Source organism: Typopeltis vanoorti, chromosome 18 (genome assembly GCF_054136105.1).
Source record: "Typopeltis vanoorti isolate ZY-2024b chromosome 18, IOZ_Tvanoo_1.0, whole genome shotgun sequence".
Lineage (NCBI taxonomy): Eukaryota > Metazoa > Arthropoda > Arachnida > Uropygi > Thelyphonidae > Typopeltis > Typopeltis vanoorti.
This window is the reverse complement of record NC_143566.1, coordinates 99,397,682-99,412,613: the sequence shown is the minus strand read 5'-3', so window position 1 is coordinate 99,412,613 and position 14,932 is coordinate 99,397,682. Positions and strand designations below refer to the sequence as shown.

General features: G+C 35.4%; 1 protein-coding gene across 1 annotated transcript in view; it reads left to right on the top strand.

The window, feature by feature from the left end:
- Positions 1 to 14,932, top strand: part of mRpL3 (mitochondrial ribosomal protein L3) — a 122,445-nt gene that overhangs the window by 13,128 nt on the left and 94,385 nt on the right. The window contains exon 2 of the mRNA XM_090408424.1: positions 802 to 1,020. Within this exon, the coding sequence (XP_090264550.1) occupies positions 802 to 1,020 (219 nt within the window). The remainder of the gene's footprint in view (positions 1 to 801; positions 1,021 to 14,932) is intronic.

Sequence of the window (14,932 nt, the reverse complement as noted above, 5' to 3'; positions counted from 1 at the left end):
CATTCATTTTGTCATCATTATCATTGGATTAGTTTAGATGTTATTCTCTTCCTGTATTAGTTGCATTTTGATACATCCATCCATCTATTCATTGGACATCATCAGATGATGTATGGTCACTCAGATTCTCACTGATGTGCCACACCAGTCCTTGCCAGGTGATCGTGTTGTATGCTTTTCTGGAAGGTTCAACTCTCTAAACATCAGTCACTCCAGACACACTATCCATCCATCTCATTGGCTGTCTACTCCATTTTCTTCTTCCATTAACTTTACCTTCTATTATTGTTTTGAGAAGTCCTTCCATCCTTTCAGTGGGTCCAAAGTATTTCAACTTTCTTCTATCAGTATCCTTAAGGAGCCTTATAGTTCTGTCGATCCACTTATTCATTTGTTTGTCTTTCAGTATATAATATCCTCAACAGCCTTCTATAACACCACATTTCAAAAGCAGCCATTCTTTTCCCATTAGACTTTTTTTTTAGGTTCAAAGTCTCTCATCCATAAGTCATTGTTGGAAAAACAGCTGCATCCAAAATCGTCAACTTTGTTGACGATTTTTGCAGAGTGGTACAATATCTGGGTGGATTGATGCAGTTGAAGTACCCAGGAAGACTGAGTCTGACATTATTGCCTGATAGATAACAATTTAGGCATTTTTGCAATTTAATAAATTGCAAAAATGCCTAAATTATATTTTCAGAATATACTTTGTTATTCAGTTTTAATAATGAAAATCATTATTATATTGTATGTACATAATATCTGATTAGTTGTTTTTTTTTCCTGTGACATTTTAAGATGCCTTAGTAGCTTAATTCAAGTAAGGGAACGACATGTAAAACGACGTACAACTTATCCAATGTATTACTGGCCTAAAAGAAAAAGATCTTTTTCAGAAGAATACTTGATTCCAGAAAATAAAGAATTTATAAAGGATGTAGCAAAGGAAGTGTTTCTTGCACCAGGAGAGTCTCCTCTTAAGGAAGTGTGCTGGGAAAACGGAGAATGGGAACCTAAGTAAGTTACTTTAATAATTTGTATATTACTTCATGTAATTACAGGAGAAGATCACAAAATGATATTTAATATTTTGAAATTTCAGATATATTAAATACACTTGAGTAATGCTACTTTTTGACATCTGAGTCCTTTGAAAAAAAGTGGCATGGAAAACATTTTCACTTCCTGCAACATTTGCAAACAACTCCCATCATTTTGATATGGCTTTTTGCTCCACGGACAGTGACTTGTTTTTTGGAAAAGAAAAAAAAAAAAAAAAGGAGAAGAAATAATCACAAGAGTTGGGATCAGAACTATAAGGTAGCCATGAATACCACCATGGTGCACTTTAGAATAAGCAATCCTGAAATGTTTTAGGAAGAAAGTAAAAGAAAACCTAACAATTTTTTTTTTTTGAAAATTATGGAGATAACTAAAATCTACATTCGACGTTTCGACCTTTATGTCAAGGTCGAAACGTCGAATGTATCACCGATGTGAAACAGGACGGACAATTCCTATATGCAAGAAAGGACACATTAAATATAACCCTTATGGTGAAGCAGGCCTCTCAGACCATGCACTCAACACCTTACACCAAATCAACTGGAAAAGCACCTGCTCTTTACACCGCACAAAAACCTGGTATGAAAGGAAATTTAAGGAAGCCTGCGAAATCCTGATAAACTACCCAAATATCAACAACAAAGATGGCATGAAAATTCCAAGGATCTGGATGGCATACATGCAGCCTACCTAATATATAAGATCCAGCATAAGTCAGGACTCTAGCCAATCTTCAGCTAGTATTAGAAACCATTCCATACCAACTGGCTGGAATGTACATGATGTTAATATATGTATATAGATAGATACTTGTTGTTGTGCCCAATGTATTTCTACAACCAACAGATAACACTAATAATAGGACTCTAGCATTTATGTATAATTTTTTTTTTCTTTTTTTTCACCAGAGGTCAGGCCAACAATTGTTGTAGCGGTTGGTCAGTGTCTTTAACAAACCACTTTGATTGTAGTGTAGCTTGTTTTCTGTGTATAGTTGTATGTTCCAGAAGATGACCTTGACATAAAGGTCGAAATGTTGAATGTAGATTTTAGTTATATTAAACAAGTTTTTATTCAAACACGATAGTTGTCTCCATAATTTTCAAAAATGCATTCGGATCACCGTGTAAGCTTAAAAGAAAGGATTAACAATTTTTCTTTTCACTAGATGTATCCTATTAGGTTATTTTTTAACATGTTCAGATATCATTGTCATTTGTTATTTCTTTTAAGAAATACAAGATCATTCTGTACATACCTCACACCATAATCTTTTTACTATGATGCAATACTTGTAACCCTGCAATTATTTATTATGGAAGTTCCTCAAAAACTCGGTCCTTGATCATGAGACATAGCCAGTTGCGTAAGGAATCAAAATATGAAGTTTTTTTTTTTTTTTTTGCAAGAATAATTACCAACTTTAATGCATTATTTGCTGACAATGTAGAAAATCAAAGTTGAACATAGGTAATGTATTTTTCATACCTAATATTTTTTGACTGATTCAAGTTACAGAAAATTATTATAACATGACACCTCCAGGAAGTCCAAAGACTCATTGAGGGAGGGCACTTACTCCAGAACTCTCTGTCTCCACCACTCAAATCCACCAACTACAGTGAACCACATCATCTACACTAATGTCATCTACTGCTCACCACTAGTATTTTCACAGACAGTCACAAACATCCATGCCCATGGCAGGATTATGGAAGTATATTTAGTATATCTGTTCATTTTGAAACATTTAAACAAATGTGCTATTATTTTCATATACCAACTTGTACAAATCAAATTATTTTATAGAGTACTTTTGACTTAAATTATAGACTTCTCAGTTACTGAATAGCTGCACCACCCATCACTTGCCTAAAAATAGAGACAAATTTTCATATTCTGTTTATTTCTTAATCAATCATTATATAATCATAAAGTGTTAACTGACACCTAATTTTTGTTTGTTTTTTCTCCAATTGGCTGTGATTCATTTTTATAATTGGTAGTAATGCTTTACTGATTACTGTTTCTGTTGCCCTGATCAAACACCTGCTGTGACCTAAATGACATAAGTCATGCTGGAATGAGAGCCTTCATATTCTCATCCCTTTTATCACTATCCAAGTCTTTGTTTATAAACCCCAGCTTTGCACTTGGCCTAAACTACAGCACACATCAGAGGGGAGAAAATCATAAACACATGTAGATTAGACTCTTTGATAGGGTCATATACAGAAAATTATCTACTGCCCCTGAAGATTCACTGCATAAGCATTTGTCCTCTGATCTTTCACCAGAAAGTCATCAGAAGAATCTTTAATAGATTGGATCCACAATTTGCATAGTTTAGATAGTACCCTTCCCCCCACCCAGTTCAAAATTTGGCATCCACTTGGCACAATGGAATCAAGCCTATAATCAGCCTATCACCCCTATTTGTGAGGGGTGCATGTCAGCCATCAAATTATTGCTCTTACATCAGTCTGCTCAATTTCAAAAATAATTGAAAAAGTCATCAACAATCAATTTCTTCACTACCTTTGAAGTCCACCAATTAATTAATAATTCTCATATTGGTTCTGCCACTCATTCTACAGTAGATCTACTAGCCAGTTTTGCCCACCTTTGTATATAAGCCATGAAAAGGTTTGGTGAAACTTAATATAGCAGCCCTTTACATTTTCTAGGATGTGTTTGATTGGGTTCAGCTTTGAGCTAGCCTCATAATGCAATTCTCTTATGGCCTACCATTTGTGATGCATGATTGAGTTATAGTTTCCTCTCTTTAGATTTCTCTATCGATACTAGAATATCCTCGTGAGGGGGGGGGGGATCTCTTTAAGCTCAAATCCTGTACATAGTTTCTGCTGATGACAGTACACTCCATTCTTCTTTCTCATTCAATAAATCTTGCGGTGCTCAAATGGTAGATGCTTTAAGATTTTCTGAAATTGATGTCTTAAACACTGATCGCCTTACTTTTTCAATGAAGATAATCTAGTAAACTTCAAAACTGCCAAAACAAATTCCCATCTTATTTCTCTTAATCTCACTTCACGCACCACTGATTTTTGATAATATTCAAATCATCTACTGAAAATAGAGCCAACAGGCTTCACTTTGGTGAAGTAAAATATTCAATATTAAGTGGATATTGAATACCACATTATTTCTTAGCCAAATAAGAAACTACTACCAGGTGTTGGCTTACACTTAGACTCGCTGAACTTTATAGTTTTCTGTATTCGGCATGAAACTCTTGGATTAGATTTCCTATCTTTGAGTTTCTTATTCGGCTAAGAAATAATGTGGTATTCAATATCCACTTAATTTTGAATATTCATCATCATCATCATCAAATTCCTGCCATGTACCCTCAAGAGGTGTACAGGATATGATAGTAATACGTGAAAAAAATTACATCATTATTAATTTCCTATCTACAATTTTCCTCCAAATCAGTCTGTTACTTGTCAAGACTCCAACATTATCAGATCTTATATTTCTATCATCTAAAGCACTTTGTACCGTATCAATCCACCTATATCTTGGTCTTCCTCTGGGTCGTTTTGCTGCCAACCTGGCAGAGAACACTTGTTTTGCTAATCTTTCCTCACCCATTCTGTTTAAGTGACCATACCACCTGAGATTAGCCCTGCTAACACATTCCTGGATGCTGACAATGTCAAGTTCTTTCCTAATATCCTCGTTTTTAATATGATATTGCCATTGATGCCATCTGTTCATGCCTATAATCTTTCTCAGGACTCTCATATCTGTGGTCTCTAGTCTTTGGTGAAGTGTTTTACTTCTGACCCAGCTCTCAGATCCATAAGTTAAAACTGGTTTGAACACTGTGTTGTATACAGCTAATTTAGTGTTCCAACTAATTTCTCTCTCATTCCATATGAATTTATTCAATTGGCTTCCCACCATACCAGCTTTGCTGATTCTGTTGTCTATTTCTATATTTAATTTACCATCTTCAGTAAAAATCGTGCCTAATTAGCTGAAATGTTTTACTTGTTCCACAGGTTCTCCATTCACAACACAGTTGACATTTTCAATGATTCTGCCTATTTTCATTGTCTTTGTCTTTTTATTGCTGACCTTCATACCATATCTATTACAACAGCTATTCAATTTAGTCAGAGAATCTTGCAGACTTATAGCAGATTTATTTAGAAGAATAACATCGTCTGCATAAAGCAAAGAGCTGACATTAACATCACCAATTCTGATATCATGTTTAATACCACTTTCCTTCATAATGTGATCCATATAGATAATGAACAACAGAGGGGATAATGTACATCCTTGTCTCACACCAGATTTAACATTAAACCATCTTCCTGTACTTCCTTCAATTCTAACTGCTGACTTACAACTCAAATAAAGACTAAATATTGCTTGATATAATGCCCCATTGACACCATATAACTGCAGCGTATTGAATAGCTTCTCTCTCTCTTGGCACCTTGTCATATGCCTTTTCCAAATCGACAAAACTTAAATACAGATCTTTGTTATATTCCCATGCTTTCTCGACTATTTGTCGTAAAGTGAAGATCTGATCCTGACAGCCTCTATTTGGCCTAAATCCAGCTTGTTCTTCACCAAGCTTTTCTTCCACAATTCTTCTCAACCGTTTCTCAAGTATACTTGCATAGATCTTGCTAGGAACACTCAGTAGGGAAATACCTCTGTAATTCTCACATGCAGTTTTATTTCCCTTTTTATATATGGGTACTATGAGAGCTCTACTCCAATCATCGGGAATTCGTCCCTCTGTCCAGGCTTTCTGAGCTATGCAGTGCAGCCACTGTAAGACTCTTATACCACCATACTTCAGCATTTCTGGTCGAATATCATCTACTCCTGCTGCCTTTCCACATTTCAAGCCTTTGATGGCTTTTTCTACTTCAAGTATGAATATGTATTCCTGACTGCATGCCTGGTCAGTGTTTTTTACCACTGTGCTGTCATCACTGCTTGTTTCATTTAGCAGTTTTTCAAAGTAATTACTCCATGCTTCAAGGATATCTTTTTCTCCCGTTTTCATGTCACCTTTATCATCTCTAATTCCTTTTACAGCACTCTTTCCTCCATTCTTAAGCTTCTTCAACAACCTCCAGAATATTTTGCCACCTTCTTGATATTTATTTTCTATATTCTTGCCAAAGTCCTCCCATGACTTTTGTTTAGCTAGTTTTACACAGTGTTTAGCATTCTTGCATTTGTCTCTATATTCTCTAAGAGCACAAGCTGACTTATTTGACAGGAACTTTTGATATGCTTTCTTCTTTTCCTTCACTGCATCTTTAACTTCCTGTGTCCACCAGGGAGTTCTGATTTTTTTATCCTTACAGACAACCTCACCACATGCCTCTCTGGCAGAATCAATCAATGTTTTCTTCAGTTTGCCACTGAATCTCCAAGGTTTGATTCCTGTTCTCAAATTCTTTCATTTTTTCTTCAATAATCTTTGTGTATTTTAGGAGAGCTGCTCAACTTTTATTCGCTTTAAAACTTTCTTACATGTTATTCTTTTCAATATTAAATTCAATTTTATCCTGCTCAAGATTAAATAGTGATCACTTCCAATTTCAAATCCTCTGTACACTCTGGTGTCCTGCACCAGGGAGAAAACATCACTATCAACAATAACATAGTCAATGAGACTTTTCTTATTCCTAGCCTCTTCTCTCCATGTTAATTTGTGCTCATTTTTATGTTGGAACATGATGTTAGTAATAACCAGTCCATGTCCTGAGCAGAAATCCAACAGATATTTGCCATTATTATTAGCTTTGCTCTTTTCTCCAAATTTTCCCAAAATATTTTTGTATGTCTCACAATCATTTCCTACTCTGCTATTTAGATCCCCAACAAGGACCAACTTTTCATTTTTCATTGTGTCTGTTGCTTTTTCTAAAGCCTCAAAAAATTCCTCCACTTCTACCTTAGTAGAACCTTCTGTGGGACCATAGGCACAAATAAGTCTCATTGTCCAATTCACCATTCTGATATTTGCGCACATCACTCTACTTGAGACTGACTGCCATTCAAGAAGATTAGCCTCGTATTTTGTGTCGAATACTATGGCTACTCCTTCTTTTCCTTGATTGTCATTGCCTGAATATAACATTTTGTATTTATTGCTCAGAAAGATCTCACCAGTTTTGGTCTTTTTTGTTTCAGTCACTCCTATTATGTCGATCTGGTACTTATCTAATTCCTCAGCTAGCTCCATTTCTTTGCCATTCAGGCTTCTTACATTGATAGTACCGATCTTTAACTTTGGTGATGTTGAGTTGGGGTTTGTTTTCAGATTTGTTCCAGTAGCTGACTTTTCACTGTTCACCCTGGTTCCCTGGCGAAAACAACGGGGCCCTTGTTTAACCAGGCGACGCCCCAGCTGGCATGAAATTCTGTCATGTTGTACCATCATTTTTTATTTTGGTTTAACCAATAAGAATACAATTTGGTCGGCTAAATCCCAAATTGCCAGCCCATCCTCGTTCGTTCAATATCCAAGTAGATACCCAACAGGGTGCACCACGAGAAGGTGAGGATTGGACATTAGGTCAGAAGCCCTGGTCGGTTCTACGCATTCCGTTAAAGGGTATGTGGAGGTCTCCTCTCAGTTATACAGCTTTGATCTTTAAGCACCCCTGACCCTATTTTGAATATTTTACTTCACCAAAGTGTTGGCTCTATTTTCAGTAATTGTATTTGTGCACCTTTCGGCAACTCATACAGTAAAGAAATAAGCTCTGACATTGATGAGACCTCAAAAAAGGTCAAAACCCATCTGGGTAGTGACCTTCTCTCATAATGTAGAACAGTAATACATCTCCTAGGAGCTGTTGTTTTACATTATGGGTAAATACTAAGGACAGTGATCAAAGCTTGCTCCACCTTTTCACCGAGTTGCCCTGGCATTGTACTACCAGGTGTTGGCTTACTCTTGGACACGCCGGGCTTTATAGTTTTCTGTATTCGGCATGAAACTCTTAGATTAGATTTCTTATCTTTGAGTTTCTTATTCGACTAAGAAATAATGTGGTATTCAATATCCACTTAATTTTGAATATTCAAATCATCGTTATCATAATCAAATTCCTGATGTATACCCTCCATGAGTGTACTGCATCAAAAGTTTACATTATTACTTATCTCCTTTCAACAATTATTTTAGTCTTCTTCTTGTTTTTTTTTTTTTTTTCCTGCCATCAAATCCTGTTTTGCTAACCCTTCCTTTTCTTTACCATTCTGTTTAAGTGATCATACCAACTGAGATTAGCTCTACTCACACATTCCTAAGTGCCAACTATGCCAAACTCCTGCCTAATATCTTAATTTTTGATATGATTCTTCCATTGATACCATCTGTTCACTTCTCTAATTCTTCTTATAACTCTATCTACAGTCTTCTGTCTTTGATTAACTGTGTTATTTCTAACCCAGCTATCAGATCCATAAATTAAACCTGATTTGAACACAGCTTCAGCTACTTTAGCGTTTTGACCAATTTCTTTTATTTCATATGAATTTATTCATATATCGATAAAATCATTGACTCCCTACCAACAGCATTGCTTAATATGATATGTATTTCCATATTCAATTTGCTATCTTCACTAAAATTGTGCCCAAATAGCTGAAGTGTTTTACTTGTTCTGTAGGTTTTCCATTCAGGATGCTGCTGTTTTCAATGTTCCTGCCTGTTTTTCCTATCTGATTTTCATACCTGTTTTTTTCACGGCAGTTATTCAGTTTAGTTTAGGAGTCCTGCAGATTCATGCATAATTTATTTGAGTATAATATCTGCATAAAGTAAACAGCTGAGGTTAATGTCTCCAATTTTGATATTAGGCTTAATGCCACCTTCCTTTATAATGTGATCCATGTAATAGATAATGAATAACATTTGAAATAGTATGCAACCTTGTCCCACATTTGACTTTATATCACACCATATTCCTGTACCTCCTTCAATTCTAATTGCTGGCATACAACTCAACTAAAAATTATGCATTATGTGATATAAATTTTTTTATTTATTCTTATAACTGGCTTAGTTGGCCAAGTGGTCAGTGTACCTGCTATCCAACCAACAAGCTGTAGGTTTGCATCCTGCCATGGACTTGGATGTTTGCTATTGTCTTGAGGTGGGAAATAAATTTCGTCGCCTGGTGTGAGACCACTGCCCTGCTTGTTGAAGGCCTGAATTGACTTGAAAAAGTTCCATGTTTAGTCTCTAGAGCAGGGTTTCCAGACTGTGTTAAATATACAAAAAATATAGTACATTTTGTACCATAGCTCACCCACAGTACAAAATACACTATAGGTATGCAAATAACCTTTCATGGGTGGATGCAACATAAAAAAAATTACACTAAATAGCTTACATTTATCAGATCTACAACTTTAACTACAGATCTGTGTGTTGAGGCTTAAGTGCTGTGAGGACATCATGTTGGAGGGAAACTAATGTAAAATATACACAAATACCACACAATACTAAGCCAACCACGTGAGTGACTCTAAAGTCCTATCTAGGTGGAGCGCTCTCTATTGGCAGTTGTAGGTGGCCTGGAATGCAAGGTGGGATTTCTGATGATTAGTGTTTCCCAAATCTTAGGAAGCTTATTGCAACTGTATTTATTTAGATTTGGTTGATTTCTGAGAGCTGCTGCAGATTCTAAAAATAGTCTCTCTTTTTTTGAATTTACTGTGGTGGAGCATGGTTGTTTTTTCCTAAGAGATCCTGTGGATTGTATCCAATGGTCAGCCAGGCCTGACTGACCATAGTCATGGTTGCAGATGTATGACTAGGCGGATGGTTGCTGATTGTGCTATTGTAGATGCCACTACTACTAATGCACCATGCTACAAACTGTCAAAACCGCTGGCTAACTCTCTGACCCACCCTCACTGGACTTTCCAAATCCTGTATAAAAAAACTCCACCCATTTTAAAACCCTAATAGAAAATCTAACCTTAAATAACACAGACATATTGGTAAGCTTTGACATCTCCTCACTGTTTACCAATATTCCCTTAATTGTTACCTTAACATCTTAGAGAATGTTTTTCCTTCTGCCATCTTAGAGAATGTTTTTCCTTCTGCCATCTTAGATCTCTTTTCCTTTGCCATCAATTCTGGTTATTTTTCTTGGAAGAATAAAATCTACAAGCATATAGAGGGAACCACCATGGGTTCTCCCCCTGTTGCCAATTTTGATATGGAAAATTTTGAAAAATGAGCCATAGACTCAGCCCCTCTCAAACCTTCTATCTGGCTAAGATATGTAGATGATGTGTTCTCCATTTGACCTCATGGCCCAGACACATTAGACTCTTTCCTCAGTCACCTCAACAGCCTACATGCAAGAATCCAGTTTACAATGGAAAAGGAAAAGAACAATAGTTTACCCTTCCTAGACACCTTAGTTACACACCTTCCTAATGGTACACTTTCCTTCACTGTAAACAGAAAACCTATGCACACAGGCAGATACATTCACAAACTCTCCCACCACTGCACAAACTCTCCCACCCGCCACTGCTATAGTGATCATAGCAGTGGCGGCCGGTGAAATTTTAAGTGGGGGTGCTGCCTATACAAAATAAAAAAAATTATTATTTTCCTAATCAGTAGCCAATTTATTAATAAATAAATCTATTTATTAATAAATTGGTTACTGATTAGGAAAAAAATAATTATTTTTTTATTTTGTATAGACAGCACCCCCACTTAAAATTTCACCAGCCACCACTGGATTATAGTATTAAAAAAAATCAGTTCCTTCCCCATTCCCTGGCCACCTCTTCAGAAAGAGTTTAGAAATACCATCATCATACCCTACATCTGTGGCACATCGGAAAAACTAGCCAAGATTTTTAATAAATACAACCTACACACAGCATTTAAGCCTCACCTCACCACAAACTTGCTACCCTTATCCGTTCTACAAAAGATCAGCTCCCTCCTCTCTCAGTGCCTGGAGTTTATAAAGTACCCTGTTCCTGTAAGCTGGCATACTTTGGTCAGCAACCATCTGCCTAGAGGAACACAAGTCATACATCTGCAACCATGACTATGGTCAGTCAGGCCTGGCTGACCATGTCTTGGATACAACTCACAGAATCTCTTGGAAAAAAACCACCATGCTCCACTACAGTAAATTCAAAAAAGAGAGACTATTTTTAGAATCTGCAGCAGCTCTCAGAAATCAACCAAATCTAAATAAATATGGCTGCATTAAGCTTCCTGAGATTTGGGAAACACTAATCACCAGAGATCCCACCTTACCTTCCAGGCCACCTACAAGCATCCTCTATGGGTGGTTGGCTTATATTGTGTGGTATTTGTGTATATGTTACATTAGTTTTTTTTGTAATCCTTTTTGTTTCCATAATGTTTTTTTGTGACTGAGGCGAAATATAGAAAGTATTAAATTCTGTTTTAATCCTTTCTGAGTGCTGTATACGATCCATTAAGCCTCCAGCATGATTAACTACAGGTCCTTGTTATATTCCCATGATTTCTCAGTTATTTTGTAAAGGTGACATCTGATTATGGTAACATCCTTTTTCTTCAAGTTGTTTCTCTTCCTGTTCCCAAATGGAAAATAATCATATAATCTTAACTTGGGGGGCAGGGTGGGGGTGACCAGACATGCAGAAGTATCAAGAAGAAAGGAATTTATGTAGAATTATAAGGTCTGATTATAATAGTCAACCTCTATTCAGACTAAATCTATCTTGTTCTTCACTAAGCTGGCGTTCCACAATTTTTTGAGCCATTTCTCAAGTATACTTGCATACATCTTACCAGGAATGCTCAGTATGGAAATACTTCTGTAATTCTCACATTCAGCTTTTTTTCCCTTTTTTATAGATTGGTACCACGAGAGCTCTACTTCAATCATCTGGAATTTGACCCTCTACTCAGGCTATTGATTTCAGTGCAGCCACAGTAAAACTTTTATACCTTCATATTGAAGCATTTCTGGTTTTATATCATGTACTCCAGCTGCCTTTCCACATTTCAGGTTTTTGATGACTTTTTCTAATTCAAATATGGATATGTATTCCTGAATGCATTTCTATTGAGTGCTTTCTGCCACCATCTTTATCTTCAGTTTTTATGTAACCTTTATCATCTCTGATTCCTTTTACAGTATGCTTTCCTCCATTTCTAAGCCTTTTTCAATAACCACCAGAATACTGGGTTTGCTGACTATCTTCTTTTCTTGGAGAGTGGTGAATGAGTGGAATGGATTGCCAGAAATGGTTGTCGTCATCTCAACAGTGAATAGGTTTAAGGAGATGTATGAGAGGTATTGTGTTAATGGATAGAGTGGATCTCCCATGACAAGTCTTTTGACTCCATGGAGTACCCTATAAATAATAATAATAACAATATACTATTTTGCCACCTTCCTGATATTAATTTTCCATGTACTTACCAAAGCCTTCCCATGACTTTTAATTAGCTAGTTTTACAGACTGATTCACTTTCTTGCATTTTTTTTTCTTATTCCCTAGGTTCCACAATGATCTTATTTCCAGGCTCATTTAATATGGTTTTTTCTTTTCCTTGACTGCCTCTAACTTCCTGAGTTCTCACCATATGCCTTTCTGGCTGAAACAATTAATGTTTTCTTCAGGGTTTGCAACTGAATCTCCAAGGTTTAGTTTTTGTTTTCAGTCTCTTTTATATTTTCTCAAATGATGTATATCAATCTACAGTTCACCTCTATACAAATCATTTTTATCTATACAAATAAAATAACATACAAATCAAATGTTTGTATGTTATTTTAATTAATAATGTTTGTATTACATTTCCCTTGTGTTATTTAAGGGACTGAAAGTGAATATAACATATGAGATTTTAAAAGCTTGGAGAAACTAAATTTGTTTTGGAGTAAATAAATATATGAGAAAGAAATCAGAAATAGTCAATGCCCCTAGTACCTAACCTTTTTTATAGCTGTGCAAAACACACACAAGATAATATACCACACTGTTAATCTTTCTTATTTCCCATAAAGGAAATAAACGTTGATCATTAAGTTAGTACAGTGGAACAATGTTTCACAAGTTTCTTTATAAATATGTTTCATAAGAAATAATTTTATGAAGGATTTTTGTATTATTCCAGTAAACTCCATACTTGGTGGAGATGACATATTCATCAAGTCCAGACTGTTTGTCACAAAGAACATAAGCCTTCATGATGAATAAAAACAGATTTTCCAGTTTGTCCATAATAACATAAGTCACAAAAACAAGGAATCTTTAAACACCTGGAAAACCCAAGAGGAAGAAGCTTGTGCTTAGGATATGCAAGAATAGTGGAGGATTTTCTGACATGTTGAAAGGCAGCAAAAATGTCAGAGGCTTTAAAGTTTTTGCTGTACATTCAGAAATTCCTTACACATAAAGGGAGTGGAATAAGAGTGATTTCCTACTTGAGTAGAAGAGGCAGGGATTCTATAACTGCTAAATGCTTTTGAAGACTTCACTAAAACCATTTGATAAGCAAGTTGGCCATTGCTTATCAATGGCCAACTTGATAAGCAATGGCCTTTCTGTAGAAGTTTGTCTGAAGAAGTGCAGCCTTCCATGATGAGAGATACCTAAGAAAATAATATGTAAATATACAAATGGAAAGGAATTAAGAATTAATTTATGGTTAACTTTTGGTTTTGGAATCATTTTGCTAAGGAATGTAAACAATGGTATGAACTAATCATCAATCACATGCATCACTAGGCTGACCTGGTTGACTAAGTGAATATCATACCCGCTCTTCAACCAACAGGTCATGGGTTTGAATCCCACCTTGGGCATGGATGTTTGTAGAAGCCTGCTCTATAATTCTTTGAGCTTATAAGGTTTGTCTTAAAAAAAAACAAAAAACTATTAATTTGACATATTTCAAAAACTTGAGAAAAAGTTGGTGTTAAGTGTTTTGACTTATGAAAAAAAAAATTGCACTACAACAAATAAGTTAATATTTAAATCATTAAAAAAAAAAAAAGATTTTAATTACAAGCACAAAATACATTAGAAATTTTCTATGGGTTTGAATGAACCCATAAGTTGATACATAAAAAACAAATAACAGGTTGGACACTCAAATTTCATCATTATACTTCTCTTTGAACTCATTCACCAATGGAACATTCACTGCCACCTCTGGTAATCTATTCACCATTCTCCAAGTAAAAAAATCTAGTCCTTACTAACTACACTCTTACAAAATTTCCAGGGATGATCCTGTGTTCTCCCACTTCCTGAAATATATTGCAATCTTCTGTGTCAATTCTATACAACCCCTTTAATAACTTATATGTTTTTTTAAATATTCTTGTTTCTTTTCTGCCTATCAACTGGTCTGTGTAACCCACTGACCTTCAGTCTGATTGGCTTATCTTTTGATTTTTAGAGAAACCGGCAACTAAAATTGCTACTGCAGTTTTAACATTTAGTTCAGTATTAAAGTTAAGTATTCTTTAAAAGTGTTCAAATTAAGGATTTCAGATCTAGAAGTTTTATTTCCAGCTCTCTGAAAATAAAATTAAACTGAAGTTTAATTAATGTGTTTTTCATGATCAAATAACTTGACAGTGAAGTGTAAATTATGTGAAAAAAGGTGATATATTTTGAATGCATAGTGAAGAAAATGTGGGGTTCGAATAATTACTTTACTTAACGTTAAGAAAGTAACATTTGATGTTTTGACCTCTGTATTGAGATCATCATCAGGAAAAATACATATGTATCAAATACAAGCTACATGACATTGTACTATACAAAAGTAAGATGAATCTAAGTGCCTGTT